The sequence below is a fragment of the Papio anubis genome, chromosome 4 (genome assembly GCF_008728515.1).
Source record: "Papio anubis isolate 15944 chromosome 4, Panubis1.0, whole genome shotgun sequence".
NCBI lineage: Eukaryota > Metazoa > Chordata > Mammalia > Primates > Cercopithecidae > Papio > Papio anubis.
This window is the reverse complement of record NC_044979.1, coordinates 41,081,661-41,097,668: the sequence shown is the minus strand read 5'-3', so window position 1 is coordinate 41,097,668 and position 16,008 is coordinate 41,081,661. Positions and strand designations below refer to the sequence as shown.

General features: G+C 37.8%; 1 protein-coding gene across 3 annotated transcripts in view; it reads right to left on the bottom strand.

Moving 5' to 3' along the window:
* CTTNBP2 (cortactin binding protein 2) overlaps positions 1-16,008 on the bottom strand; it is a 161,672-nt gene that overhangs the window by 76,252 nt on the left and 69,412 nt on the right. For 2 of the 3 annotated variants that reach the window (NM_001168715.1, XM_031664840.1), the window contains 1 exon segment: positions 4,433-6,086. In NM_001168715.1, coding sequence (NP_001162186.1) covers positions 4,433-6,086 — 1,654 coding nt within the window. 3 annotated transcript variants of the gene reach the window in all.

Sequence of the window (16,008 nt, the reverse complement as noted above, 5' to 3'; positions counted from 1 at the left end):
GGAGAAGACAGTTTAAATATATTTTTCAACTGCTTTATACAGAAATACTCAATTGCAGCTGTAATTTCCTGGGAAACCCTATTTTTAATAAGTTATCTGAAAAACAAATTTTTTTCTTCAATTTGTTTTCCATCTTTAGACCACTGAAGGGTCGTCTTATACAGAACTACAGAAGATATATCAGTTGCCTTATTTTCTTAGAGGTCTGCAATATATTTTAAAAATCTTTACAGAAGAAAAATGCTTTATAAATACCAAGTATTTTAAAACTGTAAATACATTTCACATCTTCACTAACATTTCCAATGTTGTCTAACACACAGACAAGCTTATTTTAATAAATCCTGCCTAAATGTGGGAAAAATAAGACTTCACCATGAGACTACATTGTTCATCTGAAATTCCTGACAATGATAAAAATGGTAATGTTTAGTTAAGAGGTTAAATAATGGTTAAGACAGAACAGACCGGTATTCGTACAGCTACTCTACTGATGTTAGCAAAAAGTCAATCAGTTTCGCAGTGTCATATGCAAACATTAGTAAGGTGAGCATCCTGCACAACATGCCAGGAGGAAGGGAATGACTGGACATGCAATAGCAGAGGGAAGGAGTGAGAACAGCTTCCGGCATCAGCTTCAGAGGGTGGAGAAGGTTAATGTCATAGCCCAGATCATTCTTGTTTTCTGATTTAGCCTTTAAGCCAATCATACATGGAGGATAATTTTTAAAAGTCATGTTTCAATAGGGAAAAGGTGTAAACCAAATTAAATCAAATGTATCAAATGAAAAAAAAAAAAAAACACAGAAAAAACAATTTCCAAGGGTATGGAAACTCAGTTGCCTGGAGTGATTTCTGGTTTAGGCTTCTGTTCATCTAACATTTGAAATGTGTTTATTTGGCAAGTTCAGGAGGAACAAGAAATTCTAGTTCATTTAGAATTAAGAATGTTATTTAAAAATTTAACATTTGGCTATAAAGGTTGCCAAATAGAGTTTGGGTAATTTATACTACAATTCATTGAAAGGGTAACTTCTGTCATTCCAATTTTCCTTGGGGCTCTAACTTAGTCATAATTGTTATAGATAGAAGCTGACATGGAACACAGGATTCTAGAGTTGGAAGTACTATGGGCCAGTAGTTCTCCAAGGAGGGAGAGGTAGTTTGAAAATTTATCAGGCAAGTTTAAATCTTTTATTGTTTGGGAATATTATTCTATTATTATAATTTTGGTTCAATGCTTTTTTTGAGACATAGTCTCACTGTGTCACCCAGGCTGTTGCACAGTGGCATGATTAAGGCTCACTGTAGCCTTGACTTCCTGAGTTCAAGTGATCCTCCCACTTCAGCCTCCTGAGTAGCTGGTACTAAAGGCACACGCTACCATGCCCAGATAATTTTTATATTTTTTGTAAAGATGGGATTTCGCCATGTTAACCCAGCTGGTCTTGAACTCCTGCGCACAAGTGATCCTCTTTCCTCATCCTTCCAATGTGCTTGGATTACAGGTATGAGCACTGCAGCTCGCAATGCTTTTGCTTTTAAATGAAAAAGCTAATGGCTCAGAGGGAATTAGCTCTCTAGGGTGATACTTAGAAAGGGGCAGGAATGGACTAATCCTGCCTTACTATACTTAGTTCAGCGCTTGTTTGGTCACCGAAATTGGAAGAGACATCTGTCAGGTATTTGACAGATGTGCATTGTCCCTGTGCCTTGCTTTTGGCAACCACAATGGAATCAGTGGCTGTTTGGAAGGTTAATACCCTTCAAAGGGCTAATGACCTGGAGAGGCACAAGCTCACCCAGGGACACACAGGTTAGTAAGCAGGGTGGAGGCAGCTCTGGTGTTTCTTAGTTGCAATGGGCATAGTGGCGAAAATAGGGGTAATCTCAATGCAAAACAGAGTTTAAATCCTCTATCTTATTTGGAAAGTTCAACGCAACATTTATAGTTGAATTGTAGAGTTGTAGACCTCCATTGTGTAAGTGTAATCACACTTTCATTTCCCAGTCTAGGTGCTCAGTAAACACTTGCTGAATGACTCAAGGCTTCCAGTGCCTCCCCTCTCCCTTAATAAGTCACATCTTATAAGCAAATGACATAGAAACCTGTTATTCTACCAAAAGTAATTCTGCAGTTCTGAGAGGAATAAATAAACAAAATACTTTGGCAAAATTGCAGATGTCAGAGAGTAGAAAATAAGGAATCCGTTTTCTGTATCTTCAGGGGCTGGTGTTTTTTTGGTCTCTGGTCTATAGTGTCTTTTGCTTTCCAAACATAAGTGAAGGGCATTTTTCAGAGGGGTTATAGCTCTTTTATCTAAAATTTTACTGTATCCTAGGGCAGGACATCCTGGTGAATAGATAACAGACTAGTAAATCTCTGTCTTTAGAAGTTAACACATTTTAATCCATTAACTTTTCAATCCTATTGAGAAAATGTTCCTCAGTCATAGATCCTGGTTTTAAGGCTTCTCTGCCGAAACCAAAGGGCATGTGCAGCTAAACCCTGGACCACAGTCATGACCAAGGCAACAAGTGGCAGACCCTCAAGGTCTCAGAGTAAAGATGGCTTTGTATTTTTTAAAGTGACAAAACTTCTATATCCTAGGAAGTGTTTTCTATTTTACAGTCTATGCATTTGTGGCAACAGCACTGCCACTGCTCCACACATTTCTGGAACTTGTGTTTTGTGACTGCCCAAAGATCTTATAGTACATTCTCTATTCTACTGAGTAGCAAAATTCCTCTTCTGAGGGTGGATTTAATTTGTAAGAAACAGCCAAAATTATTTTAGGCCACGAGAAGAGCTGTTCAGCTCAGTAATACCATTTTGGATCAAAAATATAGAACGCTGAATGCCTGTAAAGATATCTCAAAATAATACTAAAGTCAATTCCAAAGCAAATTCTCAAAAATACTGTAAACAACAATATCGTTGAAGCAGTAATATCATCTCTACTTATTGATTACTCATGCTATTCTAAGCTCAATACTATGCTGACAGATTAGAGGATCTGCTCCTCCTAACAGCCACCCTCCCCCATATGAGTAGCATAAGAAGTCACCAAAAATGCACAACTGTAAATGGCAGAGACTAGATTTCAACATAGATCTAACTTCAAAGTCCATGCTGCTTCCAATTCCCTATTTTGCCCCTCAAAATATGGATAAAGCCTCTCAAAGACCTTAATTTCAAGTTGATAGCTTATAGTTGGACAAATAAATCCTAGAGTACTGCTGCCATCACCTGATAATTAGCAAATATGATGCTATTTGTTTTTCTCTCTCTCCCTTCAAAGTACTCAATATAACAACTATTCAAACCTTCCTGTAATTATAAAAGTTTCCTCCCGTTAGAACCAACAATCTCCACCAACCACTGAGATCCCATGGTAGGAGAGACTTCTCCAAAGCTTCAACAGAACTTTGTCTTCCACATTTTGAGGGGTAAAATTGGGAACTGGAAACAGCATGGACTTTGCAGTTAGTCAGATGGGTGTTGGAATCTAGTCTCTTGTTATTTATAATTATGTGTTTTTGGTAACATTACTTTAGAGCCACATTTGCTTAGTAAAGAACTAATCCAGTCATGTCAATAAAAAGCAATGCTTTCTCTAGCACCGTATAACAAAAAGGAAAAATCCACCTTTTCTTTGTTCAAGAGTCCCAGATTCAGTGACTTCATAAGCCACACCTGCAATGGAAACCTTCTGTAACATAGCCCACATGCTATGTTAACCATCTGTGCCCAAGTGCTGGAAGACGGCAGCACTAAATAGGGTACATGGCTTTTAGAAATAAACTTAGAACAGATTTATAAATATTCACACTCCATTTCTGAGGGTAAAAAAAAAAAAAAAAAAAAAAAAAAAAAACTCTAAACACCAAACTGATATTAGAACTTAAAATATACCAATTACAGAACAAATCTAGTCAATTTGGTAATCCAATATAGTGTTAATAATTACTTGAAAGGCCTTTAAAAATGTCATCTCAGAAGGAACAGAATTAAACATGTACTGTCTGATGATGACCCACTGAGGTCTTGCGAGATAAATATTTAATAAGAAGGAATACTCTTTTCTCCCATGTAAATACTTTAGTCTCTCTAAATTAATGGTCTCCATGTGCTTTAAGCCACTACTTTCAGGTTATTTTAAAAGAAGAAAGCACTTAGCATAGTGAAACCGCAATTCATACAGCAAGATGAATCACCATACCCTGGAGCCTTTAAAAACAAACAAACAAAAATCAAAAAACAAAAAACAAAAAACAAAAAAAAAAAGAGAGAGAGAGAGAAAAGAAATGGGTGGGGGCGGGGGAAGCATAAAATTAAAAAAAAAGTTTCAAGGCAATGTGAAGAAAATCAAGGCAAGTGAGACGAGAGGCCATATTCTTTAAAAAGGGTATAACAGTTCGATCCCTTTACCTGATGCTGTTACCAGGAGGCTGTCTGAGGCACCTGGTCTACAGGATGAGGCACTAACGGGGTTTATGGAAGAGCAAAAGGCAATGGTGGTAGGAATGACAAGGGAACTGTCTGAACATGCAGGTTGGTTCAGTCCGGGGGTTGCAGCAGGCCAGGCACCCACCTGAGATGTGGCCAGGGCTGAAACGGTACAGCCTGCAGGTGCCACAGTTAAATCTATGGATGGTTTTGGTGGCAGCTGAGGGGAGGATGACTTAGGAAGGTTGTCCTCATTGGTCACCCTGTTCCCTTGTGGCAAACTGGAAGGAGGCGAAGCCACAGTTTTGTTATCAACTTTGGCCCCTGTGTTCGAGGCCCTGCTGCTGTCTATAATAACCTTGAGTTGGGGGTGTGGTGGAGAAGGAGTTTGGGAGAGCCCTGGCTTTTTTGGAGGGATAGGAGGAGGATTTCCTCTGTCAACTCGTGCAACACCGTGAGTCTTTAAACTGGTCCGACCGACTGGAGGGTGAGTGCCAACATCCCCTGTTGGGGGCGCTCCAGGCCTTGAGGGAGCACCTGCTTGAGGGCTTGTAAATCTTGACAGTGCTTGGGTCACAGTATTCCGAGCTAGTTGTTTGGCCACTAGGTTGTCACGACTTGTAGGTGACATATCTCTTGACGGAGGACTTTGGGTAGTATTTCCATTTTGGTCTGGGTCGTTAGCATTGCCCTGAAATCTAAATCTAGCTGCTTGGATTCGTGGGTTTAGACCTGGATGCAAAGAGGCGTTGGCACATGGTGAATGTAAACTGTGCATAGGTGGAGCCTGGGAGTTCTGAGGAGCTATGCCTGGTGTCTGAGTGGTGGGAGGGGCAGCATTACTGGGAAGTGGGGGTGTGCTACTGGTTGGATCTGGTGTTGAGTCAGTGCTTGGTCCATTTTCCTCAATTCTGTTTGCACTTGGAGGTGGGAAAGCGGGTACAGAAGAGCCAATCAAGTCACCGTGGGAAGCCTGCCTATCAATACCTGGTCTGGCCATTGTGGCACTAGTGCACACGCTCCCTTTTGCATTTGCAGAAACTAGGGGGCTCCCTGTGGAAGGTTTTACAGGCATGGTTAAAGGCAACTTTTTCACATGGTCAGCACTTTCTGTCACTAGGTCTGTCTGGCATGCAACAGACCTTGTCACAGTTCCTTCTGTTCCCACAGATATGGAAACCAAACGCCTATCTTTTGTCTTCCGTGGAAGAGAGAGGCTTGGTTTACTGTCACTTCCCCTTTTCAGTTGCTCAATCATTTTCTTCATCTTGTCTATCTCCTCTTTGAGGTCAGTGGTGTGTGCTTCTTCCCGGTTCAGCTTGGCACGAAGCTGTTCCCGCTCGGTGTCAAACTCAGAGAGCTGTTTTTCCATCTGAGCTTCCATTTCTGTGCTTCTTCGTTTCTCAGCGGAGAGTTCTTCTTCTAATTCATTTGTCTTTTTCTTTTCCTCTTCCAGTTTGGCCATTATGTCTTCGAGCTTCTGGGCCTCCTCTATGACCTTGCCGGAGAGCTGCTTGCACTCTTTGACCAGCATCAAGACCACCTGCTTGTTCTTGCCGCGCTCTTCCTCGAGGCGGGCGGCCAGCTTCTTGTGCTCTTGCTCAAGGGCTTGTAGCTGAAGCTTCTCCATTTCCAGCTGAAAGAAATTCACAGGAAAATCCTGATTAATATACAGAATTTTCTTTTCACCAAGGAAATGCTTTTTGTGAGATTTTTATTAATTTTCTAACAATTACATATTCGGGTTAGCAAAAACACCACATTTTCAAAAAGTGTTGTGATAAGAAATATTTTAAAGGCCCATTAAAATGAGAAAATAGATGTAAATGGCTTTATAAAAACATCTAAATTACAACAACAGAGAATTTTTAAAGTCTATTGAAGTTAACTACAGAAAAACAGAACAATAACCAGATGCTTTAAATCACAGGGATCAGAAAGATCTATTTTTGTAAAAACACAGCTCTGTGATGGAACTGGTGATATTTTTAAAAAGGTTTAATGCTTTAAAATAATTAATCTCTGAGGTAAAGTATCATGAAAAGTACTGAAAACCGAGGACTTCAGTTAAATTCTAAGCCACTATGTTTGCTAATTGTATTATCTATCTCAGAAATGTACCTTCTTTGAGCTTCCTATGATGAGTTGTTGTGGAAATCATATAAAATTACATATGAAAGAAAGTTCTTTGAAAACTCTAAAGAGCTAAAAGAACGATCTTATTAGAACTATATTTGGTGTCAGTGAACCTGGAGCCTGACCTTGTCTCCTACTTTGATCCCACTTGCTCCCTTAGCTTCACTGGACGCCTGGAGTTTCCTAAACATGGTCCTGTCTTGGGGTCCTTGCCCTTACTGTTCTTTCTGCATGGGATTCCCACCACACACCTTCCCATAGCGCTCCCACAATAAGCCACTTGTGCACGGCACAAGAGTGACCCACGGAAAGGGTGAGTGGGAGCAAAACTCCAGAGCTCCCCCTCCCTTCCTTGAACTTCCCTACTCATCCAAGTCGCCTGCCCAGCCATAAAGACGGGGTGCCTTTTCCTTCACAGAAAAGCACTGTTTGTTCACCAAGCCATGGCCCTTAGGATTGGTGCTTTCCAGAGTAAAATCATTTTTCTAACTGATCAACCTAGACAGGGAGCTTTTGAAGCCTTTCTCTCTCCAGATGGGGCTTTCTAATATACACAAAAGCTCCCAATAGCACGGGGGTTGGCTCGTTCATTTCTTCCAGGCTTCTGCTTAGCTGTCACTTTACAGTGAGGTCTTCCCTCACCACCCTATGGGAAATAACAGTCCCTCCCACCCCTGCGTTTATCAACCTTTGTTCACTACATGCCTGCACCCCCTACCCCGAATGTGACTTCACTGAGGTCAGGGACTGTGTCGTTAAGACCTAGAACAGTGGCTGGCACACAGTGGTGCTTCATAAATTGTAAATGGAAGGAATTAGCTAAAATTAACATAGTTCCACTGATAACAATCAACTTCTGTTACTAATGGGCTTTCTGGCTACGTGGGCAGCCTCACAGCGGCACTGGTCTAACATGTTCCTGCAGATTTCTCACTTCTCTCCAGGGGAGCATCTGTCATGAGGGGCTCTTGAAGGACAAAGGTCACACCCCAAACTGGGATACAGAAGCCAGGTTGGCCCACACGCCTCACTTCCCCAACTAGTGAAATGTTCCACTGGCAGTCCATAATGGGCCTTATGGTTCCTAAAGGTTAAAGTAGATCTACCTGATTATAAAGCTGTGAATAGGACTTGCTTTCTCATGTAGATGTTAAACACAAATATCCTCTCAAGAGAGTCACTACTTATTTGAGTCAAATTTTTGTCATCAGTAACAGAGGAAGAAGATACTCTCACGACCTGTAAGTCATGAAGATGTTCCTGTTTCTTGCCCTGTTACAAAAATCCATGACTCCATTCCCCTCACAGTCAGCCATGGGACCAAAAGGATGGTCAGAGATAGTGATTCTTTACTCTGGAATGCTTCCTGCTTTGACAACCAATTGCTAAACAGCATTGGGATGTGTCTCATAAATAGATGATCAGGAATAGAGATTATTCCTCAAGCATAATTACACATATACTTTATTCTACTGGATAAAATTTTGGGAGTAATTCATAAGTAGATTAGGTAAGATTGGGGAACAACAGTGTTGTCATATACTGTTTTTATATGTATATCTTATTCACGTGGGTGCCTTGCACAAATTTGACATATTATTAACTAAAACACATTGAACTCTTCTGAGATGCACCAAATAACACACTGGTATTAGAAGGCATATGCAAAGTTAGAACTGTTAAGAAAATTTAAATCTTATTTTATACTAACCCCAAGAAAAAACATTCTTACAGCAATGTAAGAAAAACATAAACTAGGCCAATTTTCTGCTTACTATTAAAATACAAATTTCACCATTTGCTTCTGAAGGTAGAGAATTTGAAGAGCTACCTTCATTTTACAAAACAATAACTAGAGGCCATATGAGTGTTTTTCCTAGTGTCATCCAGCTAATGAGTGTCAGTCATGGCAATCACTCAGGGTTCTACTTGTCTCAGATTTTTCTCGGCATATCTCACATCTTGTCCACAGTAATTCTGCACTATGGATCATCATCTTTCAGAATCAAATCAAAGAAGGAGTTCCAAGCGGAGAGCAACTCAGCTAATCTCAAATATTTATACAGAAAACTATACTATTATAAGAGCATCTGTAATTCTTTTCTATCGTTGTCCTCCATCACTTGTGCTTTGTAAATCCTACCTCAAACTAATACATGTCTTAAAAAAAATTATACCACAAATAGCAGAGCACAGAGGAAACCTCACAGTTGATATACCTATAAACACATGGCTCCAAACTCAACCTCTGACTCCCAGCCATCAATTACTCTACCTAACTTCATTTAGCTTCCTCTGCCATTTACTACAGGGGATATTTCAAACCTCTGCCTTTCCCCAAATCTTCACCCAATGACCTCTTAACTGACTTAGTCTCTCTTTACAGACTCCTTTATCGAAAACATTCAAACTCACTCACTTCCCCTCTTCATCTTATCTCCTCCTTTAAGCTTTATCATAGCAACACCAATCCATATTTCCTTCCCTTCAATCGAAAGGGGAAAGGTTTCCATCTGCTCAGTGGTGGACTTTCCTTCAGCAATTAACTTCATTTTCTCCCGTCACCTCTGGGACTCATTCCATCAGTTATTATGTTGCTCTTTTTAAAATATTAAACACCCTTTTCTCTACAGGAGCCTTCCGATAACAGTATACAAACACAGTATATAAACATTTTTATATTAAAAAATTTTTGACCATTTCAGTCAAACGATGTGTACTTAAGAGAATGAGAGATGTAGTACTAAATAACATACTCCCGTACCTTAAAAATAATTTTTATATAGTACTAAATTCTGATCCCAAACTTACTGTGTGACCTTGGTAAGTTCTCTAAAAATTGGTTCTGTATGGTCCTAATAATTACACTATTTTATGGTTTTAAATAAGACAACACGTGTAAATCACATAGCATAGTACCTGGCACTAAAAAATACTAAGTTTCAATTCATAATACAATAGCTACTTGTATTAATTTAAAATGTGTGTGACTTTGCACTATATTTCTTCCTCTGAAAACACACTAGAGGCATACAAAAATCTAGAGAATACACCATATTAAACATGTAGATGAATGTTTTTATAAGTTAGATAGGGGTTACAATTTAGCAATTATGAAATATATCAGAGAAAGTTCTGCTACCAGTAATGGATAAGCAATGGTTATTAGACTAATTCTCCTGCAGATAATAATTACAACCCCTTGAAAAACATATAAAACATAGTGATTTAAAGGCTCGTGAGAGCAATAAAAGAGGTAGAAATGAGAGAGGAGTAGACCCTCCTGTAAGAAAGGAGCCAACAGCATTGGATGAGATTGGCCTTTGTGTAGCTGCTCAGCTGGAGGCAATTCCCTATTCTGGTAGCACTGGCAGCTGAAGCTCAAGTACAATGCACTGGTGATATGGGCTTGAGGAGTCAGAGGATGAATCTGAGGTTGCCACGATTTACCAGCATCCTTGTTTGATCCTTGAATTATACATTCATGGGGAAGACCCCACAGAACGACAGAAGGTGGCTGCTGAATGTCTGACAGAGCTGAGCAAAGACCTCAGATGTTGTCAACTGCAAGGAGACAGAATATGAATCTAACCAGGTTAACTGCTTACTAGAGCAAAGTACAACTTTTCAGCAGGTAACAGAATCCAGAGTCTGCAACATATCATCCTCAGTGTTTAGTACACAATAAGAAATTACTAGACAAACAAATTAAGAAAAAGTGAATTGCAGTCCAGAGAAAAGTAGTCAATAAAAACTGGCCCAAGATGATCCACACTGGTATTAGTGACAAGGATTTTAAAGCAGCCATTTTCAAAGAAAATACAGTCATAATAAATGAGGGGAAGGGGAATCCTGGCATACAAATAGAAACTATAAGAAAAGAACCAAATGTACAAATAGAACTGATAAGTGTAATACCTAAACTGACAAAAAGTTCAGAATGGGCTTAAAAGCAGATTTGAGAAAGCAGAATAAAAAGAACAATTAATTTGAAAATAAAGCCAAAGAAAGTATCCCATTTAAAGAGCATAGAAAAAAATGATTGAAAAAAAATTGAACAGCATCTTATTCATATCTAGGGCAATGTAAACTGGTTTAAATTCCATGAACTGGAATTTCAAAAAAGAGAAAAAACAGAATGCAGAAGAAAAATATCTTAGAAAAAATGGCCCCAAAATTTACAAATTTGATTAAAAAGGCAAACTTACAAATCCAGGAAACTCAGCAATTTCAAAGCAGAAAAATATAAAGAAAGTTATACCTAGGCACATTGTGGTAAAACTGCTGAAAACAAAGATAAATAATACTGAAATCAGCCAAAAAATTAAAGACATATTACATACAGAGAGCCTGCAACATAAATCATGGCAATGGTGTTAATTTTCTCTAAAATATACAAAGCAGAAGCTGACAGAAATACAGGAAAAATAGACAAATCTACAATAATAACAATATCTCACTTAAAAAACCTAAATTAGAAAGCTCAGCAAGAATATAAATAGTATATCTGAAAACACTATAAAAATCACCTAGCCATTGATATTTATAGGGTAGAATATACCAAAATTACAAAAGATATTCTCTTCAAACGCACTTGCTGAGCTATTGAGAACTACCGAACCAACAGATTTCAAAAGGCTAAAATCTTACAGAATGTGTTCTCTGACTGAAGCAGAATTAAACTGGAAATAAATCATAAGATATTAAGAAAACCTCAAAATTCAAAAATAAAACAATATAATGCTAAATAGTAAAGAGGATTAAGAGGAAATCACAAAGTAATTTAGAATATATTTGGGGCTGAATGAATATAAGAACACAGCATACCAAAATTTGTGGGACTCAGTGAAGGCAGAGAATCTAAAAGCAGCTAAGGCAGAGGGCAGAGAGAAATTTATGGCTTTAAATGTTTACATTAGAAGAGCTGCCTCAAATCAATCATCCTAGCTTCACCTTAAGAAGCTAGGAAAAGATGAGCAAATTAAATTCAAAGCAGAAGGAATCAAATACCAAAGAAACTGATGAAACAGAAGAAATAAATGACAGAGAAATTAACAAATCCAAAAGTTGTGTCTCATCTAAAAGATTAATAGTATTGCTAAATATGTAGAAAGCCAGATTTAGAAATAGAGAAAAATACAAATTACAAACAACAGGAATGAAAGAGGGGATATCACTACAGAATAAAGAAATATTAAAAGGATAACTTTGTGCCAATAAGTTCAACAAATTTAAAAAAGTCCTCTGAAACGTACACCTTCAGACATTACACAAAATGACTAGAAAATTGCAATAGCTTTATATTTTTTAAGAGAAACTAAATTCACAATTAAAAACTTCTTCCCAAAGAAAACTCCTAGCTTGTAAGGCTGTACTGATGTTCTAGCAAACATTAAAGAAAAAAAAAGTGATGCCAAACTTACACATACCCTTTCAGAAAATAGAAAAGACTTCCAATTCACTTGATGAACAAAAAATTACCATTATACAAAACAAAATATTTTTTAAAAATTTACAGAAAAAACATCTCTCTTGGACACAGACACAAAACTGTTTAGCAAAACACAGGCAAATGAAATCCACCAATATATAAAAAGAGTATTAAAAAGGTGACCATGTGATATTTACCTCAGGGGTCTAAGTTGGTTAATATTTGAAAATCAATCTGTGTAATTCATTATATTAAAAGATAAAAGAGAAACACCAGGATTATGTCAACAAATGCAAATAAGCTATTTTTTTAAAATCAAAACCATTCATGATTTAAAAAAACCTTTCAACAAATAGTATAAAATCTCAAATGAGATAAAGAGCATCTATGAAAAGCAAAGCTAACATTGTACTTTATGATGAAACATGAAATATTTTTTCCCTACGAAAAACACAATAAAGTCTACTTTCACTACTTCTATTCAACATTGTTCTTTATGATGAAACATGAAATATTTTTTCCCTAAGAAAAAGACAATAAAGTCTACTCTCACTACTTCTATTCAACATTGCACTGGAGGTTCTAGTCACTGCAATAATTCCAGGGCAGTGGTGGGGAAGAAGAGGAAAAAGGCAGGCAGGCAAGTAATTTGGAAAGGAAGAAGTAAAATGTTCTCTACAGATCATTATGTTTTATATTTTTAACCTAGAAAATCATGAATATACAAAATATTGGCTAGAACTATTTAAGTAATATAGCAAGATTACAGAATACAGTGTGAACATACAAAGTCAATTGAATATCTGCACATTAACAACAAACATTTGAAATTCTTAAACAAATAATGCTATTTACAATAGCATCAAAAAATATGAGTAACAGCAACAAATGACTAAGACCACTACACTGATAGAAGCCAAATATTGCTAAGAGAAATTAAAGATCTAAATGAATGGAGAAATGTACTACAACCACAGGTTGGAAGACTCCATTTTACTAAGATGTCAGTTCTCACAAAATTAGTCTACAGATTAAATGAAATTTCTATCCCTGCAAACTTTTGGAGACACCAAACTGCCTTTAATTTTTCTGTAGGGAAGCCCAAAGGATCTAGACTAACCAAACCAATTTTGATAGAGCAAAACAAAGCTGGAAGACTAACAGCTCCTGAATTTAAGGCTTACTAACTATAAGACAATAGTCATCGTTTACTTAAAATCTGAATACAGGTAAGACTAATCCATGAAGAAAAAAATCAGAATAGTGCTCACTAGTTGCCTGAGTTGGGGGAGAGACTTATTGGGGAGGTACTCCAGGAACCTTTATGTGGTGATGGAAATATTCTATATCTCGTTGGTGGGGTGGGGGATGCACAAATTACACACATGCATGAATTTTCAAAACTCATTTTTAAACTTAAGATATGTGAATTGTACTTCCTGTAAACTTTGTCTTAAGAATCTGTAAACAAATATTGAATTCCAGGTTTTCATTTTGGCCTTATACAGCAGTATGAGTAAGTAATTCTGAAACTACTCTGTATGTTCCACACTTGAATAAATGAGTAAATATACTGAAGTACAGTGAAAATCGGGTTTCTCACTGGTGGAAAAAAGGAGTCATAAATAGAAAAAAGACTGGCATATACTCTCTGGCTCGGAATTAGATTCAGGAATGTCAGTGTCAGTATACTGACAGCTTGATACATAGAAAGACAAGATATAGCTATGTTTTGTGTACATATGAACATGATAAATATATGTAATTTCCTAGCTCCAGATTTGCTGCTATGCATCATCTCTCATTAAATAGGAAACGTAGTGCTCCTGAAAGAAATAGCTAATTCCAAGCATTGGGTTAAAGAAAACACAAAATGAGCTGGAGTATCTTGCTGCAAGTGCTCAAAAATGACGAGAATATCTAGAAGGAGCCAGCTTAAGAGGGCTCCCAGTGGCCAAATCTGGGACAGATGGTGATGGTAAGTTCCTAAGTCACCAAATAGGCATCCATGACTCCACACTAATGTAATAAACACGTAAACAGGGGAGAAGAAAAAGCTTTTCCTTACAGTAGTATGCCACATAAAAAAATGCAGAAGGAATAATGGGGTTGGAAAATCATCAGTGGATTCTAAAACTAGCAGGTGAACATTTAATGAATAAGATATTTAAAGAATATCAACATTTCTCCACAAATTAGTTACTAACACAAAAGGAACAATAACAACTAAACAGTGAGGAAAACATGCAAAAGCTGAATAAAATCACCAGGAAACATTAGACAAACTTGAATTATGTTTTACAAAATACCTAGCCCATGCTCTTCAGAAATACCAAGGTAAATAAAGCAAAGAAAGACTGAAGAACTGTTACAGCTTAAAAGAGACTAAAGAGAAATAACAATTAAATGCAATGCCTGGTCTTGAATTGGGAAAATAATTGTTAAAGGGACTATTATTGGAACAACTGGGGGGAAATGAATATGTGGATTAGAAAAAATGCTGTCTCAATGATACATTTGCTGATTTTAAAAAACTGCATGGTGATTATGTAAGAGATTGTCCCTGTTCTTAGGAGATATACATCAAAATATTTAGGCGTAAAAAAGCACATGTCTTTATTCTCTAATGCTTTAGAAAAAAATCTGTGTGTGTGTGCTCACACATGCATGTGTGTAAAGGAGAAGGAAAAAATGATAAAGCAGATCAGATATATAAACAACTGTGAATCTGGGTAAAGAATGCTGATATTGTACTATTCTTGCAACTTTTCTGTAAGGTTCAAATTATATCAAAATTAAAAGTTTGGAAAATGTAAGCAGCACTACAATAGTGGGAAATTACAATTACATAAGAAATAGACATGGTAATCACTTGAATATGAGGAAGGAGAACTTCCCCAACCTACTAAGGCAGGCCAACACTCAAATTCGGGTAATACAGAGAACGCCACAAAGATACTCCTCGAGAAGAGCAACTCCAAGACACATAATTGTCAGATTCACCAAAGTTGAAATGAAAGAAAAAATGTTAAGGGCAGCCAGAGAGAAAGGTCGGGTTACCCACAAAGGGAAGCCCATCAGACTAACAGCAGATCTCTGGGCAGAAACTCTACAAGCCAGAAGAGAGTGGGGGCCAATATTCAACATTCTTTTTTTTTTTTTTTTTTTTTTTTGAGACGGAGTCTCGCTCTGTCGCCCAGGCTGGAGTGCAGTGGCGCGATCTCGGCTCACTGCAAGCTCCGCCTCCCGGGTTCACGCCATTCTCCCGCCTCAGCCTCCGAGTAGCTGGGACTACAGGCGCCCGCTACCACGCCCGGCTAGTTTTTTGTATTTTTAGTAGAGACGGGGTTTCACCATGTTAGCCAGGATGGTCTCGATCTCCTGACCTCGTGATCCACCCGCCTCGGCCTCCCAAAGTGCTGGGATTACAGGCTTGAGCCACCGCGCCCGGCCCAACATTCTTAAAGAAAAGAATTTTCAACCCAGAATTTCATATCCAGCCAAACTAAGCTTCATAAGTGAAGGAGAAATAAAATCCTTTACAGACAAGCAAATGCTAAGAGATTTTTGTCACCACCAGGCCTGCCCTATAAGAGATCCTGAAGGAAGCACTAAACATGGAAAGGAGCAACCTGTACCAGCCATTGCAAAAACACGCCAAAATGTAAAGACCATCAATGCTAGGAAGAAATTGCATCAACTAACGAGCAAAATAACCAGCTGATATCATAATGACAGGATCAAATTCACACATAACAATATTAACCTTAAATGTAAATGTACTAAATGGTCCAATTAAAAGACACAGACTGGAAAATTAGATAGAATGTCAAGACCCATCAGTTTGCTATATTCAGGATACCCATCTCACATGCAGAGACACACATGGGCTCAAAATAAAGGGATGGAGGAATATCTACCAAGCAAATGGAAAACAAAACAAAACAAAAAAGCAGGGGCTGCAATCCTAGTCTCTGATAAAACAGACTTT